The sequence below is a fragment of the Ooceraea biroi genome, chromosome 7, assembly GCF_003672135.1.
Source record: "Ooceraea biroi isolate clonal line C1 chromosome 7, Obir_v5.4, whole genome shotgun sequence".
In the NCBI taxonomy this organism is placed as follows: Eukaryota; Metazoa; Arthropoda; class Insecta; order Hymenoptera; family Formicidae; genus Ooceraea; species Ooceraea biroi.
The window spans coordinates 15,797,677-15,817,606 of record NC_039512.1 but is presented as its reverse complement, the minus strand read 5'-3'; the positions used below and the strand labels follow the sequence as shown (position 1 = coordinate 15,817,606).

Below are 19,930 nucleotides of genomic sequence, written 5' to 3'. Positions count from 1 at the left end.
AACATACCTTGAGCCGTACCCAGGTAATACTACCTGGGGCGAGTGCGAGGATACTGCTTCGTTTCAGGATTGCTGCAAACCGGAGTAACTAATTGATGCATTAGTTCTGCAACTTTGTTAGCGCGGAATTTAAGCACGAAAAAATTAAAAAAATACAATCTTAAATGAATTTCACACTCTATAGATGATGGGTTGAATTCTCTATGATAATACATAATTAAATATCATATTTTCTAAAATTCGTATCAATTAAATATTTTACTTGTTATTAAATATTTTACTTTAACACAGCAATATTGTAATTACTTTAGTTTATTACGAAGAGATAATATATCCGTAGTGGAAAATAACGCGTATGCAGTCATGTTTATATATATATCAATTTTATTTAAACAATATCTGTTTTATTTAATATGATACAATATATATATATATATATATACCTCCCAATCTTCTGCTCACATTCGCGCGACATTCATAGTAATTCTCTACGCATTCTAACTTCTAGCATAAAAATACGGGCATAATTTCAACTCTTTCGCTCACAGTTTCCACGTATGTATACACAAACTCATACACAGGCATGCGGATTCTCTCACTACATCTCTCTTCTTTTCTGTTCATCTTCGCTTTCAATTTTCTTCCCTAGTGCTTTAGTCAAGATGAGATTTCTAAGAAAAATGTCTTTTGTCTGCCTCTTTTCACAGTTCGAGTTATACTGAATCCTCTTGACTATCCCGATTTCTCAATAGTGCGCGATTGCGTATCTCACGATCGATTTTCTGATGTCATGACCATTCGTGAGAGAATTGACGATGCGATAAATTAAATTTAATCTTCGCACGTAGAAGTAATACATGACAGAAATATGTAAGCTATGTAAAAATGTGAAAATAAATTATAATATTATGGACGAAGTAATCGTGAAAAATTTCATGTATATAAATATCTTGCACAGCAGAGAATGCCAGTCTCTCTCATTCCAATTGTTTTCGTTTGTAAATCACTAATTCTGTCAACTTATTTGACGTATCGACAAAGAACAACTAAAGTACAAAGTCCGCTTCCAATTGCACGGTTGAGAAGTATTTGTTTTACTTAAGCTATAATGCTTAAGTAAACTAATGCATATATTCAAAGATTTTATCGCCTAGGAGTGCCTCACAAGAAATACAAATCTGTTACTTACGATGTTTACTATCAAGAGCAAAAGCAAAATCCTCAGGTATTCTTTTCTCTCGATAACTTAATTTAAACTTATTCCGGAACTTGGGGATTTATTAAATTGCTCTCGGCGAGTAAAGCTCTCAAGTGCATACCTGTCCAAAGCAGACTCGAAGAATTATCTTCGAATATCGCTCGAAGGACAAAACTTTGAGATTTGAGACAAAAATTTGAACATTCATTGAGAATAATTCTATGTCGTGCGAAAAGTTTTACTATCAAGAGCCATTTTTACAGAGTAAAAATTGGATGGACGATCGACGAAGAATCACTCTTTCTCCAACGAAGAATTTTTACTCTCAAAGATCGCTCTTGGAGAATGCGAGGCTCTCTGCTCATGCCGTTCGAGATACATATGCGAATTCGCAGATCGCATTTCGCGAAATACAACCGAAACGAAATCCCATCGATTTACAACTCGTCGATATTACAACCATCCATTGCACGCAATCACGTTCATCTTTTATTGACTAGATAAAGCTGGATATATGATCGAATGATAAGCTATGTACATACAAAGCTGCAATCATTTATACTTTTCTCGCGTGTTGTCAACAACACGCTCGCGACAATTTCTCAAAATATATTCACGTTATTTGCCCTTTTCACATAATGTCTCACTTGACTTCCAACAGTTCAGAAATTTAGCACACGCGCTGAATTTTATCGCAAATATTGACAAGTATCGCGCGCACACGTGTTAAACATTTTCCTGAGAGCAAATAGATTCTCCGCATTCAAATGTTTAAATTAATTTAAGAAACTTTGACTATGGCATAATTTTTCTGCGATTATATTTTTATTTAAACACATTTTCAAGAGAAATTGTTTGTGTGTCTTAGATATATAAGTTAATTGTATTACTAATTTAAAAAAATATTGATCCATATTCTCAAGTCAAGTTTTTATCGATAAAAGCTCTCTAAAAGTGACTTAAAACTACCTGATTGGCTACTAAGAAGTCACATTAAAGGGATTTTTATCGATAAAAATAAGTTAAGAATATCAGCCTTTGTATTTTTACGTAGTATAAACTCTAAATTAATATTTAACACCTGTGCACGTCATGAAACGAACGATACAAAATCTTCATCGGTTTTAATGATAATGTAGAATCATCTGATCTAAACAACGCTTTAATTCAATGAGACAACTAGTGTGAAAAGATTCGAAATTTTCTACGAATCTTGGTTGACTTTAAAGTATGTACATATTGTCTAATTGCTACGCACAAAATCATTCGCGTAACGAATTCTAATATATATCTCTACGTTCAGATCTTTAAAAAATTAAAAAAACGAAAATGAAAACCTGTTTTATAAAACTTAAAAATAACTTAAACATACAATAGTAAGTATGTCAAGCTCAATCGAAGAAGTTCAGAGCATTTGTTATCTAAAAATGCTGTATATCGAATAAATAGATCGAATGAACAAAATACGAAATAAAAAGATATAATAATTCGACTAAAAAATAATTCGCTCAAAGGAAGAATTGAGAACTATCTTCGACTTCTCGCGCGTGCTTTAAAAACGAACAGATTAACGATTTTAAGATACAATCGTTTCAGTAGTATTCCTTCGTTGCTCTCCTATCGCTTAGAATAAAATAATATTCCTTCTCACGTGTCATTATATACAAATACTGAGCTTATACGAAGAAAGTGGTCATTTCTAAGCTCCAGCAATTTTAGCGGGTGATCCGTGAAAAATATCGAGTGTTCAAAACAGGAGTGAATTGCAATTTTAAGATTTTACGATTGTGATTTTATTCTTTTCTGGTAACGAGTAAAAATAGTTAGGATATAATGTATAGCGGCCGTAGAAGAAAAATTGAAATGTCACAAAGAAGAAATGATTGAAAATAAATGGAAACCGTTTTGATATTTGAAATATTTCGCTCTTTCTGACAATATTAATAAGAATCATGATAGAGCGATAGTAATACGCAGATTGATGATCTTAAACTTTACATTATTTAATGTTCACGCGCGTTTACTGGGTATACATCGCGTCACATATTTCTATCAGTATTTAATATTAGATACATATTTAATTATCCAAGGACTATTACAATTTTGAACAATAATGTGGATTTTTAATCAACAAATATAAAGTACTAATGCCTACACAATACGTGCACAGCTCGAGCACGACAATTTGAGCAATGTAGACAAAATTGATGTAATAAATGTATCATGTTAAATAAATGTGTTAATGACGCTGTATACATAAACGCGCGTTTCAGTATGTGCTATGCGTTTCCCAAGAATATTCGCAAGATTGAAGGACTTGTGTCGAGAGATTTCACAATCGCTCCACCACTTATTCCGTTGATTTACAGACTTTTATCAAACAGTTTGTGTTTTTCACATGCTCACGCTCGAATAAAAATAAATATTCTCGATCGTGCCCTATATAGAAAAGTTGCAAGCTATGTATAATATACATGTCGGACTTATCTATTTAGGTTGCTAAGTATTCTCATCGTACGCCTGTCTCTCTGTGTTCCCGCATCTGCTAGCTCGTCGCTCTCGAGCATCACCACTCTTTCTTTCATCGAGTCTTACATACCGGCGCTTAAGAATCCTTAATGGCTAAGATCGGTGACTTGAATCGATCCATATAAATGGATATATCTTACATCTCATGCCCTCCAGTTCTAAGATCTATTTCTTATGATTAGAGATTTCAAAGACCTCCCTCATCAGAGAAAGATTAAATGTTCTTTGAGCCCTTTGCGGGAAGTGAGGCTCTTCGATCGCTCCTTTCTTATCTTTGAATCGAAAAGAGAAACTCGAAGAGAGTCAATGGATCGCGACAGGACCTCTCACGATGCTCGTTCGCTCTTTCGCGGTATCTTTATCAAGAGTTTCACGGACAATCTCGCACACAAATGCATAAGTCCATCGATACAATCCGCACAATTACAAATTTGATTCTAGTAATCTCGCTTGCATTAATTTAGTTCTAGTAGTTCTAATCGTTCTATTATACAATCAACTACCTCCGTTCTACTTCCTTCGAATGTATCCTATTCAAAGAGATACCTTGGAGTTTATACAATAAAGCGGGCCTTCGCTTGGCGATAGCATATTTCTCTAACGGAAATATCACTCCTATGTACATACATACATAATTTAATTTTTATGATGCATCATGTGCAATGCTACGTGCAATGCTACGTGCAATGCTACGTGCAATTCTCGTAAGTGAAGATGAAGAAAAAGTAAATACGTGTATGTACGTACTAGACTACTCTACTTTAATATTACTTAAGCCTTTTAAGACACTCGAGAGCGATGAATAACGCTGGTCCCGTCGTGATCGCGAACAACAGTGGTACAAGATTGAAGAGAGAAAGAGACAAGACGAGATTGCGGAATAACGATGGTTAACGCGTGCCATCAATGCAGTCACAAAGATCGATCGGAGGGCTCGGCCATCGTCTCGAGGGCTTGAAGACGAAGCGGATTGTAAAAGATTAACGAAGTCGAGGAATATTACATTGGCAGTGTTACAGTTATTACGATGTACGCGACAGACAGAAGGTCGAAGCTCAAGTGTACGCTTGAGAGTTTCATTCTTCGAGAGCGACTTTCGACAGCGACGATCCCTAGCTGATACAGAATTAAAAAAGAGCAAACATTTAATGAACATTTCTTTGCAGTTTACTTTCCGACAGAGATTAGATTTAATCGAATCGAGAGCAAATTTCGATTAAAGAGTGTCGTTTATTCGAGAAATTTACTCTCCGAGAGCGAGCCGCCTCTCGATAGTAAAACTCTTAAGTATAGCTTAAAAACGAAATGAAAAAGAAAAACGAAAATAGGCGCCGGTGGAGCGTCGTCCTGACAATTTGAAAGCAACATTGAGAACATAATTCGATGTTTATACAACGTTGTAATAAATTATCGTGAAACAATATTGATTGGCTAATGAAAGTGTATTTTTCAATAATGCAAAAATTTATCGTATAATTGTTTAGATAAATAATATTTTAGAAACTTTTGCATTTAGATCTGAATCCCGTCGTTGCCAAAATCATACGTGTAATATAAAATTGTTTGTAGATCATAATTTATTATTAAAATACAGAAATAATCAAGAATGAATATAAGTGATTTGCAGCAACGAAGGGATTAAAAGTGCTTATACGCTTACACAAATCATATGATAAAAAGATATGTTACTATACAATATATATATTCGATATAAAATATATTTTAATAAAATATTTTTCATATTTGGCGCTCACAAGAGAACTGTTATAATTATCTCTCAAATGAGACTGCTATTTGAATACAAAAAGTGATCGTATAAAAAAAACTAAATTTAATAACAAATGGTAATCATATATATATTCATATACATATATATGAATCAATATTGAAACGAAAGACCATTTTTTTGGACGTGGCCAATAATTATGATTTTCTTTCTAATTGTTATATAATAATTGATTGATTATGTCGATCAATTATGCTATCTAGCCTTCTACGTGCGCAATAACGATTTATTCACATCTATTTTTCTTTGGTACGAAAAATATATATTGCTTAAAAAGGAAGGATTTTAATTTATAATATGCATATACATATATGTATGTCTTTCGACACGATTTTTACATAAATTAATATTTTAATCAGTATATAAAGTCGGGAAATTATATGAGTATTAAATGTCAGAATAAAATGCATTACATTTACATTTACCAATCCGAGTAATAACCGAGAATTAACGTTTATTACTCATCCGACTCGATCCGACACCACCACAGATATAAATAACATACAATCACATCCGAGTAAAAAAAGATGGCTTAATTACTGTAACAGAAGTTAATGTATCCATAGAAAAAATACGTAATAATACATATACGAATGATAATACATATACGACTGTGACATCATCTCTACTCACTTCGACCGATTTAGAATATCTTACAGCAATTCCCCTTTCTCGTGTTACTGTGACAGTTTTAAAAAAAAAGACTAATCTACAGTCTCAATACAAATACATTCCACACGAATGACGATTTGGAGTGTTGAAACTTTCTTTATAAGTGATAAAACACACTATATTATAAACTATTACCGTCATTCCTCATTAATCATGCATACAAAAATCACAAAGTCTTTATAGTAAATTGTATCTTCTCATATTTGAAACGGTGAGAAGAAAAGTACGAATCCAATATAAAAATGGAAGTATATGATTTATTAATATAATAATTTAATTATTCTCTCCGATGCAAGTACAAAAAGACGAAATAATGTGACACAAGCAGAAGCTTGCAAATTCCTGAGAAAAGGTGAGAACATGCTAATTTTATAAACGCATTACTTAAATGCTTAGAAAAATCAACATGCAACCAATATATATGCACAAGTAACGAGTAACCAGCATCGTTACAAAACAGAAACAAATAAAACCAAACAAGCTGCTTTTGCAATGACTAAATTCATTTCCTTGTTCCACTAGATTAATATCACCGGCAAATTCACTAAAATTTCTTATTTATATCTTATTACTTTTAATTATTCAATATTCCAATCCTACAAATTTCCAATCACATTTCTTTAAATTTTTGAATCACACACGGAGTTGTAATTACAGCATAGTTACGGAGTGACATAAATAAAAAAATGGAAATAAAGAAATAAAACGAAAATTAAAAACTTTAAAAAAATTTTTTAATTAAAGATAGTTGTAAAAATACTTGCTTGTTCGACCAATTTTAGCTCACCAAGTCTCACCTCGTCAAATAATGTTTGCGTTCATATAAAAAAAGGAATGCTAATTTGGCACAATACTCTAATGCAAAATGCACGCATGACCAAATATCTTATGCCTTTTCTACGTCTGCTCTAATTGTGATGTCTCTACTCACTTCGATCGATTTAGAATATGAATCTTATTACACATTCATATGCTACAAACGAGATGCATGAAATAATGAATCATTCCTCGTACTCACCGACTGGATTCGATTCTCCCTGCCTATTTTAGTGTCGTATGCCTTTTGAACTTCATTGTTGACGAGAAAGAGATCTGCGCTCTCATTTCCGAGCCCAATAAAAATACAGCTTATTTACAGCTTACGTCGAAGTGTTGTACTTCTTCGAATTCAATCATTTCAATAACGTGGTTAATGGATTTTTTAATAACTTTTATGGCATTTACAAAAAAAGATTTTATCCGCTACGTATAAATATTCTGAATGGTCTTCTCCGTTAGATTTATCATAGATATTTGCATTTAGAAGAGAAATTATAGGAATAAAAGATCTTATGATGGATATGCAATATTTAATCTTTCAGTCTTAAATAAGCTTTCATCTTCTAAACCTTTAATAATTTTTGAAAGACAATCATCTGAAAATTTATTGAATCTATATTCAAGAATTACGTGTATTATATTTTTGATCATAACTGAATCATTTTTTTTTTAAAGCAGCGGATAAAAGCTTTTCAAATATACACGCGCGCGAGGCCAGTTTATCCATACACTCTTTATCGTAACTTCTTCGAAGAAAATGTAGATCGTCTGATCACTTATATACAACACTGTACAACGCATCGTCAATCGAGATTCACAAAGAGAACTCGCCAACCGATGAACCGGCGTCGTTCTCGAAGCACAGAGACACCTCATGCAGCAAGTCTAAACAGAAACTGTTGCTTACCATGATCAGCGGACGCAGTCAGCAGCAGCAGCATTTCATTCGCTCTTCGGCGAAAGGCGTGTTCCTCTACTCAATAAGAAAAGTCGTGCATACATCTATATCTATTCGAGCATTAAACGCCCAACTCCACGATAAAATATCCACGATAAAAGAATTGTTCGATTCACCGGTTTAGCCGCACGCGTCGACAAGAGAATTCTCGCGAACGTTGCTGTTCTCGCTTCGCACTTGATTCACTCCGTTCGAATTCGAGGATAAAAGTCGCCCTGCCGCGCGGACAAGATCACAGAAACAACTATAAGGCTCGTCGCAGTTACGCCTGCCCATCGCAACTCCCCTCCGTCACTGGTTCATCGTTAAATGCACGTGGAATCCGGATGTTGGCTAGCAGACTTCCGCGTCTTCTTCGGCTCCTTCGTCATCAGTTCCTGAGACGGCCTGCGCGGACTGCCCAGCGTGACTAAAGCAGACGCAACGGCTATGCCAGCACTTTGTCCGGCTGGCGTGTAAGATTCACCGCCGGTCGGCAATCTGACCAACAGCGACAGGACTGCAGCTCTGTTTCCGCAACAGGGTTCCAACGCGATCGGACTAGGAGCATCCTTTAAGAAAAAAAACGCATTACTCTCGCAAAAGTCTCGAAAGTTTCATCTTATCGATGCCTGAAGGAGAGTGTCTAAGTTCAATAAGAAAGATGTAAAAGTCTCTGTTGAAATTTGCACCTTTTTCCTCTTGCGACAATTGGTAAATTCAGTATCATCGTGCTCCGGGTCCAAGTTATCGATGTCGCGTCTTTCGATCTCTACGACAACTTGACTGAACGCTCTGCTGGCCATCTGCTCCATCTCCAAGTAGAGGCGTTGTCGTCGTCGATACATGTCATACTTCTGCTTGATCTTCCAGAGAATAGCAGCCACCAGTAGCAGGGCGAGGAAGCACCTGTACAGTCGCGCGTGATCTCTAATTTACAAGTAAATACTGTCTGCAGTTTAATATGATGGAAAGGATATGAAAGAATTGGAAAAAATAAAACATGTGACCAGTAAATCCGTCGTTTTTCTAGGATCACTTTCCCAAACCACAAAGACGCGACTTGAAACTGTAACTTAAACACATTTCATCCCGGATAAAAAGAACCACACGAAAATCTAATTTATAATACTCACGTGCAGAACGTTACGAAAAATTGTTGCAAATTCAGTTTCGAGTACTGGGAGAACGAGATCTGTATCCAGAGCGGCGGTTGAAAGTCGTAGACATACACGTAGAACGTGGTGAGGCTGTTGTTATCTTCGCTGCCGAAATTGTAGTCCGCCTTGCTGAAACGATGTTTGTACATAGTGGTGGTGCAATTCGCGCCGAGCAGCACTGACTTTTCCGGGGTGTTCACTTTCTTTATGGTAACGTTCATCTTGGCAAGCACGGAGCAAGTGATAGAGAACTCGGCGTCGATGTCGGCCTTTGGCGGCGAGTTCTTGAAATTGATTGCGCGGTAGTGACGGTCCTCCTTTTTACTTAGGTTGAATGTGAACTGGTAGTCAATAGCCAAATCATCTGAAATACAGACACGTAAAATAAGACAAACAATAAGAAGAAGAAGAAGAAGAAGAAATAGCAATTTCTGAAACTAGTAGAATATATTATAGAATAAAAGTTTTATTTCCCTTTCGTGTATAAACTCACAAAAACAGAAGCCCTTGTTCGTAGGGTCTCCGTGATAAAGACCGGATACGTCGCAGCGCTCGCAGTGATCCCCGATGATGCCCTTGGTGGTGCAAAAACATTTGCCAGTTTCGCTAGTGCACTGTGTGCCTTGATTATTGCAGGAGCAGGCTATAATAATCACGCACGATTGTTACTCTCTAATCTAAATCTGCAAGTTTCTCCTTTGCGAGACGATCGCGAATAGAAAGATTACGTACGCTGACACGTCGCTCCGTTAAGTGGACTGCCGTAATAGCCGGGGATACACTTTTCGCAGTGTGATCCGTACGTCAAATTGCCACATGGCTGAATGCATTCGCTGCTGTTTGGAAGACACTTACTGTGACCGTTACACTGACAGGCTACAACGATCGAAGAAATCAAAATTGATATGAACATCGTGGCAAGAAGAAATTCGCGAGAAAAGAGAACACGGTTCGGAGAAGGAAAGAAAGCTGACTTACTCGGACACTTCGTGAAGTACCAATGGTCGAGTGGACATATGTTCAAGCTCTTGCTGCTGGGACCACGGGCTCCACCAGGTAGGCAGAGGCCTTTCCCGGTGCCCGACCCGTCGTCGCACCAGCCACATCCGGGATCCGAGCGACAAGTAGCACACGACGAGTAGAAACTGCACCACTCCTTGCCGGTTTCCGTAGCACGGCACCGGGCATCTGTCGCCGTCCACTCGCGACACTGTCCATACGGGAAACTGACCGCGTACGCGTTCTTGTCCACGCACTTGATTTCGTTTTGACACCAGATGCAATCGGACTCTGTGCAATTGCGACACGACGTATAGTCCACGCACGGATTGCGGCACGTGTCCATAGTTAGGCGCTGCGCCTGGATCGTATTGTTCATCACGCTCACCTGGTTCAGAAAATTCGTGAGATAAACTACCTGTCCGTTTCTAATTTTATATTTATAATATATGATTTAATATGTAAATCAAAAATAATTTTATGGTAATTATTATTTCGCTATTTTACAAATCTAAATTAAGATGAGTATAATTCTTCATAAACTAAAGCCGATAATAGTTACTATTACGTACCTCTCGAGTCTTCGACTGCGGCTTGCAACGATCGGGTCCGTTGGACCACGACCAGACGCAACGCGGGTTGCTGGAGCAGGCCTGGCACGTGTGCAGTTGCAGGCACTCGATGCCAGTGTTCGCGTCGCACTCTTCCAGTTCCACGATGCGTCGCGAGTTCAGCGAGTACGGATGGTCCCTGCATTTTTCGTGCAGGCAGCTCTTACCACACCACACGCAATTGTACGAGGTCTGTACACAGGCAACACAATCGGTGAAGAGCTTGCAGAGTTCCTCGTGCGACGTCATACCGCGCGGCGGCGTGTCGTCCAATTTACACTTCATGTAAACGTCATCGTAGTCCTTGTGATTGAGAACGTGCTGCGGTATCTTCGCGATCTGCAGGCACCGGCCATCCCGCTTATGCCACACGCATTTCACGCCGACCCTGGCGCTCAAGCATTCAGGCTGACTCAAATGTTCACAGTTGCCCGGAGTATACCTGCACGACAACAGAATCTTTCTTGACATCTACATACAATTTCATCTCATTTCAAACAAATTGCACATCAGTCTTTTCTAAAGAAGAATTTCATCAGACGTAAAGAAGGATTTCAATATTTCTTTACACCGTGTATATAAATTATATAACTATGATACAATAATTTTATATATATATCCAGATTATGTTGAAATTTACCTCAACATATCAGAGAGCATTTCCCCGTTGAAGCCGCCGTAGATGTACATCGACTTCTCGAAGACGGTCGCGCTGTGACCATAACGTGGGAGATCATTCATGTCACGCGGCATGGTATATTGATGCCACGTATCGCACGTGACGTCGTAGCCGATGATGTCGGCTGTGTAACACCGAGCGCCAAGCGAGTGTTGGGTGTCGTTGTGCATGTTGCCGCCAAATACTAACATCAGTCCACCCGAGACGAACGCAGCCGTGTGAAAGAATCGTGCCGACGGCGCTGCCGTGAGCAATCGCCATTCGCGATAATTAGGATGATACGAGTAAAGTCGACTGGTCAGTACCTGCGTACTCTGCGATTCCGATACGTAACCGCCGTACACGTAAATGAGATTCGTGAGAGGATCGTACGCGGAACTGTGTCCGTAGCCGCCCTTTACTGGAAAACCGATCGTCTTGACGATCTGCCACTCGCGCGTACCCAAATAGTACTCCTGGACGGTGTTTAAGTAACCATACTGCGGCGAATAGCCGAATATCACAACCATCTTCTCCTTCTTGCCGTGGCTTTGCACCAGAGTCGCGGTATGACCGGCTACCTGTAAAAAGCCGATTTATTAAGATAATCGAGATATTACATTGCACGAAATTTAATTCAACGAACAATCAGAGATCAAGCTAACACTGGTTACATATTATTTGAAAATTATTTTAAAAATCTTGATAAATTTATATTTTAAAAATCTTAATAAATTTCAAGCAATTAGCTTAATATACTGATTCTAATAAACGCTACATTTATAAATACAAATGAATTTTTATTTTGAGATGCCGCACCTGCAGGGGTCCACATATCGTCTTGTTATGGCAGTTATCATGCACGGTGACGTTCTCCCAGACCTTGGCGGACACGTCAAACGCCCAGATTTCGTTGGTCACTGTAGAATTGCGCACGACGCCACCATACATAAATATTTTATCACCAAACAATACACACGAGTGCGCGTAACGTGGTAACGGTACGCGGCCCTCGACATGGGGTGTCTCCCAGACATTGCCGTTATAATCGTACACATATATCATCTTGGCATGACGGAAACTTTCACCGCCGACCACGTAAAGCGAGTCCTTCCAAACGATAGAACAATGACTAGCCGATCCATCCAGCGGCAGGTCTTTGTAAGTGACTGTTTCCCAGTATCCATTGTCACTCTTTTGCCCGCAATCCGCACCTATATAAAAAACATAAATTTATTTATTTTCCATTTACTTATTATTATCAATTCCACTATTTTTTACGTTTTCTATACACGTCTTGCACGTTCGAACTTAAACACATTCGCTTCTGTTAATTTTTATTTCTCTATATCATGTAAATGCTTACAAATTGAAAATTAACAACGCTATGGTATTTAAACACATTATCAAGTTGTGTGATTAACAACACATTAAAAATTAAGAAATTTTTAAATTTGAAACACGATACTTGTTACATTAATATTTAGTATATTATTATAATTATAGCTACGAGTGTGTATTTTTGCTATGTGTACATCTTTCTCAAGTGGTTTCTCAAGTGGTCTCAAGTAGGAACGTCGTGATTAATTTCACATTTAGACAAGTTGTAGACGCTTCAATTATCTATTAAATAGATCACCAATTTACAAGCCACTTAACTGAAACGTCATATCTGACTGATCATCTCTTTACCTTTGTAGCCGTGAGAGCAATGGCAGTGATGACTCTCGCGATCACAGTCGCCCTGTCCGTGATGGTACGAGCAATTGTTCGGACATACCTGCATGTCGCAAGCCTCACCGGTCCACATGGCGTCGCAGGTACACGTGCCTTCGATACACACACCATGGCCGGAACAGTCGATATGAGAATACCTGGAAACGACGATGTGTTGTGTATACAAGATATATACGTTCATTGTGTGTGTATATATATATATATATATATGTCTCTGGTGAGCTCTTTACTCGAGCGCATAATAAACATTTACCTGTACCAATATTTATTTATTGAAAAGCAAGCCTTGGCGATAAACAATCCATCTTGATTACACTCAATATTTGAGCAATAAAAGCTAAGAATGCAGATAATTCTGTATAGAATGTAACGTGCAAAGAGAATGAAAAAGGATAATTTAAACAAATTTACTCTTAATTATTCTTTGAAATACCGAGAGCGAAAATACCGAGTTTTCGAGCGAATGAAAACGGCTCTTTGTAAATTAGATATACAGAGATACGAATAGTTCGTAAAATCTAATTTCTCATTTAATCTCGTCTCTCGTTTTTAAGCGGAATGCTAATTTCATGAAATGCTAATTCCTGAAATGTGTTTAATATTAAAAAATAACGTACGGAATTAAACCAAAAGGATATTTCGAGAATGCATAAAAAATTGATTTGAAGTAACAAATGCGAAACGATTCGTTTCTAAAATAAATTCTTATACTCCAATATATTGCCAAAATGCAAAAATGTTAAGCGCTATGTTTCAACGTTGGACATATATTTCGACATAAAATTTTCCGATAAATTTCAAGATAGACAGAAAAAGGTCACGCTCGTTTCTACAGCATCAGAAATCGGGATAGCGAAATGTCGATGTTCTAACTCGATATCTCCGGATATCTCACGACTCGAACAGTTTTTGCTCGCTCGTGGATTTGCTCGTCACCTCGAAATCGCAGGTAACGTTATCAAACGTGACACAGACAGGGCTACGCATATTCCGGCTCGCAGTGGAAGCTCGATAAAGTTCCTAAGCCGGGAATGACCCGAATTGCAAGCTATCAGGTGGTCATTCCACGTAATCTCAATGCTCCATTAATGCACTTGCCAATTGACCGTGCACTGAGTAGCACATATCTCTCAAGGTCTCAGGTATCTCAGGGCGTCTTCCTCTTTTAACAAATACGTCGTACGGCTTAACACGCTTGTCGTCAAGTGCACGTAATTTATATTTGGTCTGGTAAGATATCGCGCTGACGAGTCCTTCGCACGGGTAGCGCGAATCACGTGTCGGACTGCGTTTCTAATCGCTAAGTGTTATCGTGTTAACCGTCCGCGTTTTAAGGTCAACCGATATTACCATCCATCAATCAATTTACGCTTTTTCTACGACACACAAGAATTATTCTGTCAATGAAGAAAGATATGATTGACAAATTACATGCAACGCAATTATTGCCAGAAATATTCTGCTTGGATATTGTACGCGCGTACAGTTTTAGGAACGCAATCCTGCTTTCGCTTAGAAATCTTTCTGCGTTACACGGCACATAAGTAGACTTATAATTAATTATTAATTATAATTAGGACTATGCAGGAAGATTGAAACGCATGGAACTTGTTTCTAATGCGAAGAAACGTCACAAGAGAAATATATGTACGTAAATGTTGAAGTTGAAGTTCACATTAGAATTGATAAGAAGCAACGAGCCGGTGGCAACGTTAAAGAGATCCCTCGTCGCACTCACCTGCTCGGGCAAGCGTTGACTTTATAGGTAATATTGAAGCCGCTCATGTTGTACGCGACGTCGGAATAAAAGTACAACAACGCGCTGCCGGATCGTGCTATTATCTCCGGCACGCGATGTATGTGATAGCCGTTTTTGTGCATCAGGCCGGAAAAGACAGCCAACAACGGCGCCTCGACGCTGTCACCGTCGTAGATGTACAGATGGTCCCAGCTGCATTCCATGGCAAATTGCTCCACGTGCATCCGTATCTTCGTCTCCGGGCTGCTCTCGATCAACCAAGAGCACCTCACGTCCGCCGTGTAGTTGCCGAAACCGTCGTGAATGCTCCCGCTTTTTTCTGATAATCTGCCGGAAGGACAAAACACACCGCGCTTACGAGACATTCACATCGGTACAATAAAAAAAAGAGTTTACTGGCAATTTCTCCGTGATGTCATATTCTTCCGATATATCCGGTTTATACGTTTAGGATAAAAGGATGAATAATTGTAATAGATTGAGACAGATGTGTAACGATGCAAACTTATATACATTTATTTACAGTTATTTACAGTTATTTACAATTTTGTACAATTTTTTAATAAGAACGTTCAATTTTCTTAATTACAAATTTTTTCAACAGTGCGATATTTGCTCCTTTTCATTGACATATAGATTGATTTCTTATCGGTACTCGAAAGTGGAGACAAATAGTGTCCGTAAAATTAAACAAACAGCTACAACACAAACTAATCACGGTTTTTTTGTACTGAAGAAATAAAAAGTATGAGGGACATACAGTAATAGAAGACAGTACAGAGGAAGAAGGCAAAGTTATCACGTAATATTACAGAAATTAATATCGTTATGCTACGTCTATATATATTTATCCGGTAAAACCTTTCGGACATAATGTCGCAGCACGGATTAAGTAGTGCAGCACACATTTCAAAATTGTGCATTTAAAGGAGCAAAGAAGAACTTGCGCCATTTCTTCGCTGCAATACATTCATTCTGCGTGCTCTTTAAATTCTTCAATTGAAACGAGACGCATGCATGAAATTTGATATTATTAGTAGACGTAAAAGCGAATTAAAAACAAGAGCGCGAAACTACAGAAGAATACTGAAGGCGCAGCCGAAAGGAGCTTGGAATGTTTCTTTCGAAAAGGATGCAATAAGAAGGTACACGCATACGTCCACGCATGCATCCGGACGTTTATTTACGTCGCGTGCGCGAAGAGGGTGGATGAATCTCTTCGTCGCTCGTAACACGCGATCGAAACGACGAGAACGACCTAGAAAGTGGCGAAATCCCGTTGCACTTGACACAGACTGAGCTCCGACGTGCATACGCACATTCGGGATTATAAACATTTCTCCACACACACACACACACACGAAGTTGCACCAATTTTCGGTCACTTCAAGGCATGTGCACTGTGCACGTCGTGTCCGGATACTCCATAGACGTACATAGTCTATGGGATACTCGTGACCCAACTTGACGGTTTGGTCACGTCTGTCAACGTTTGACACATGCGAAGGATCGAAGATTGAGATTGAAAACTAACTACCCAGATAGCCAAGTCTGCCGAAAGCAGATGATGCTAACTATCTGCTATCAACTATTGCCAGCCAAAAGACAACAAATTTGATACAGAAGTTGTTATTAACGATTAATTCGACAAATTGGTGCCAGAAACGTAACGGAGCTTGCTCACAAAATCTAAGAACAGATTGGCGGCAGAAACCGAGCAGAACCTGCAAACATGGCTCGAAGTCGGATCGTCGACAGAAACCGAGCAAGATTTGCGCGCGCGCAATCTAACGGCAGATTGGCAGCAGAAACCGAGCAAGATCTGCGCGCGCGGAATCTAACAGCAGATTGGCAGCAGAAACCGAACAGGATCTGCAGCTTTTGACAGTATTCAAATTTACACGGCTATGAATATGTGTTTTCGCTCCGCACCGCTATGCGATGCACGCGTCGAGTTCTTACTCGATGTTAAGATTTAGCCTAACAGTTATATAAGTTAATATACGCGCCTTGGCACGATAATATTAATTTTTCTGAAAATTTTTGCACTTGCGGCACAGAGGCTCCCATGGACAACGTCCATGTAGTTCACGCACGCCACGAGCAATCTGAAGTTCGAAAGCAAAGTTCGGACCTGAGATTAGAATAAATTAACAATAAGAGAGAGATTATGAAACGAACTGTCAGAAAGACACATCAAGCCAAATGTACTTTCATTTAACGAACAAACGAATGCGTTCTTTTAACAATTTATAGTGTGTTAAAAGTAAACACATGCTTTAATATATCGTGAATATGAATGGCCAAAAGCTGCAGATTCTGCTCGGTTTCTGCCGTCAATCTGCCGTCAAATGTTAACAGATCCTGCTCGGTTTCTGCCGCCAATCTGCTGTCAGAGTCTGTTAGAAGGCTCTGCTGGCAGATCACTGTCCTAACGCGGACATAACGGATGCCAATTTGCTATCAACTTCTGCAGTAATCTGTTGCCAATCTGCTGGCAGATTGCACACATTTTGCTTACTGGGTAGCAGCTCGAATACCATGAATATATTGGCCAATAAAAATCTAGTTTCGGAGCTTGAATTAACAATCGTAACGCATGAAGCCTAGAGAAGAGGCGGATAATCTGAATGGTAGAAAATTGCTGCAATTCGCGCGTGTTCGGCATTCCTCGCGAAAAGCATACGACACTAGATTGCGCGCGCGCAACTATCCACGCATGCACGTATATGGGTACTTTCTCGCGAATCCGAACATCGTCTCCTGGAAAAACATGACTAGGCACGATGTCGTTGAATCTCGTGCTCCAAAAAGTAATGCAGTAAGGGGTACGGCGCATAATAAAAATAATAAGAGGGAATTAGAGAAAAAGAAGAAAACTGAGGAACAGAGCAACGAAATTGAGTGAGTTACGCGATAGACGGGGACAGGAGTCGCGTGTTTCCCACTTGTTATTCATCACCGGTACGCTTACCTGACCTTTCCACCGCAAAACTGGCAGTGCGTACCCTGCCAACCCTCGCGGCACACGCAGGTGCCATTGACACATTCGCCGTTGATGCAGATGTCGGGGTCGCAGTCCATCGTCGGCAACGACAAGGAAGAAGAAGAAGAGGAGGAGGAGGCGGCGGCGGCGCCTACGTGCACCACCCAGCAGGCGAGCGCCGCCCATAGTAAGAAATGCACCCACGGCACCGTCGCGACCGCGCCGCTGCCGTGGCCGTCGCAATGCCAACGTTGTCGCGGATCACGATCGTGCACCACGGCGACCTCGTCGTCGTCGCCGCGACGAGATCGCCGCCACTGGCCTTTCCGACGATACTTAGATTTGTATAGGAACAAAAACATCTGCACGATCTCTGCCATTTTGATAGGTTTCCATGTCAGAGGTAATGGCCGATGGCGACGTAGCGGCGAGAGACGCGCGTACGGACACCAACGACGACGGCAAAACGACAGGTGTTCTTGTCTGTCGCGTGCGACGGCAACTCGACTCGTCCCGGCACGTCAAACGGACGCAGCTCACTACTCTCCGCCGCTGCCTGCGCGAAAGCTCGCGCGGCTGCCACTGCCGCGCCACGGTGCACACGTAGTGCATGTGTACCAATGTGTACTTTCGATCGTATCGTGTGCTTATGACAGTGCAGAGGCCGCCACCATCCATTCGTCTTTAGAGACTCTCCATAGAGGGTCTCTCATATCCATGCCGCCACTACCGCCATCTTAGCCCAGCACAGTGATGCTCCCACAGACTTCTACATGCAAGTAGAGTCCTAAATAATCAGAGAAGCGCAATCGTTACCCCCTCCATGCTTCCTATGGTCGCCATGTTGGGCCCGCAGCTGTCCATATGTACACAAACCATAGACATGGTAAGAATAGACCGAGCGTGAAGCGCAAAACGTGAAGCACAGCTAGAAAAGGACGGAAAGTAGGTGGAGGATCTCTTTCTCTCTCTGTTCGCGTTTTCCCCACTCTCCACTCTTACCCCCACTCTTCTTTCCTTAGAGAGAGAGAGAGCAATCCTTCGCCTGCTTTCTCTCTTTTTCTACCTGTGATTCACTGCCAAGTTGAGAACACGCTCGGTCTATTTTTACTATGTCTATGACACAAACGCAGCTTGTCTATTTCGTGCAAGTACGTTATGCAGAAACGTTGTAATTTTAATTCTGAACTTGTAGCAACGTTAAAGAGAAGTTAAAGTTTCGGAATATCACATTAAATTGAAAAATAGAGATCAATTTGGTAAGTAACATCGATATTTCGTTAAAACGTTAAAGAAAATAAAGTTATTATCATAATATGATAGTTATTCATTGTCTAGGAGCTGGCTCTTTTTAATAAAGGGGAACAACAATATAATAAGGCTCATAATATATCTATTCACGAATCAAATTCTACAAAGGTCAGTATTAATATAATGTATTCACAATTATAAAAAGTCAACTTAATAATATAATAATAATTTAATTTAATTATAATGGTTTCACGTCGTTTGTTATAAATTATGTTGTAGATTTATTCTATTCAAGAAAGACATTCAATCCCAAAGTAAAATGTACAATTGATGAACTGATATTACAGTGTAACAAAGCATCACAAGTTATTCAAGACTTAACAGTTGAGCGTAATTTAGGCTTGCAGCAGTTGCGTAAGATGTTCAGTAAGATTGTCCAAATGGAGAAGGCATTGCGAAGATTACAACAACCTACTGTCACTAAAAGGAATTCCAATAAGTAACAAAGAAAATGTTGACAAATCTAATTATTGTGTCACTGTTTAGATATATTTAGGATAACTTTTATAATAATATATTTTATATCATAGTTGTAATATTTTCTTTAAAATAAATGACAATCGTACATAATTTGTTTAGTACTATTTTATTTATATCAGTCTTGTTACAACATAAATATTTATTCTTATCATAATATAAATACATTATATATATATATATATATATATTAGTCTTGTCAAAAACAATTGCACATATTAAGGATATCTAAAATGTATTTTGTTGGAAAAAAAACATTATAACTATAATTTTTGTTCACTTACGGTACGC

At 39.0% G+C, this 19,930-nt stretch overlaps 1 protein-coding gene and 1 long non-coding RNA gene across 3 annotated transcripts; one reads left to right on the top strand and one right to left on the bottom strand.

Moving 5' to 3' along the window:
- Window positions 1–428: 428 nt before the first annotated feature.
- On the bottom strand, window positions 429–18,781 carry LOC105274671 (attractin-like protein 1). 2 transcript variants are annotated; one of them, XM_011330984.3, is made up of 12 exons: window positions 17,840–18,781; window positions 14,845–15,192; window positions 13,062–13,243; window positions 12,189–12,583; window positions 11,352–11,950; window positions 10,673–11,153; window positions 10,080–10,488; window positions 9,834–9,977; window positions 9,595–9,744; window positions 9,078–9,465; window positions 8,634–8,871; window positions 429–8,513 (listed from the first exon to the last, which is right to left on the bottom strand). In XM_011330984.3, exons 1-12 carry the CDS (start codon window positions 18,229–18,231, stop codon window positions 8,268–8,270), a joined length of 3,972 nt encoding a protein of 1,323 aa, XP_011329286.1. In that variant the 5' UTR covers window positions 18,232–18,781; the 3' UTR covers window positions 429–8,267. The 2 variants fall into 2 exon arrangements, with proteins under 2 accessions (XP_011329286.1, XP_011329295.1); XM_011330993.3 differs by having other exon boundaries at window positions 8,634–8,850; window positions 17,840–18,780.
- A 115-nt stretch (window positions 18,782–18,896) lies between these two features.
- Window positions 18,897–19,712, top strand: LOC113562275. The gene is made up of 3 exons (XR_003406781.1): window positions 18,897–19,110; window positions 19,190–19,270; window positions 19,382–19,712. It is a non-coding gene; the product is annotated as an uncharacterized LOC113562275 (long non-coding RNA).
- Window positions 19,713–19,930: the final 218 nt, after the last annotated feature.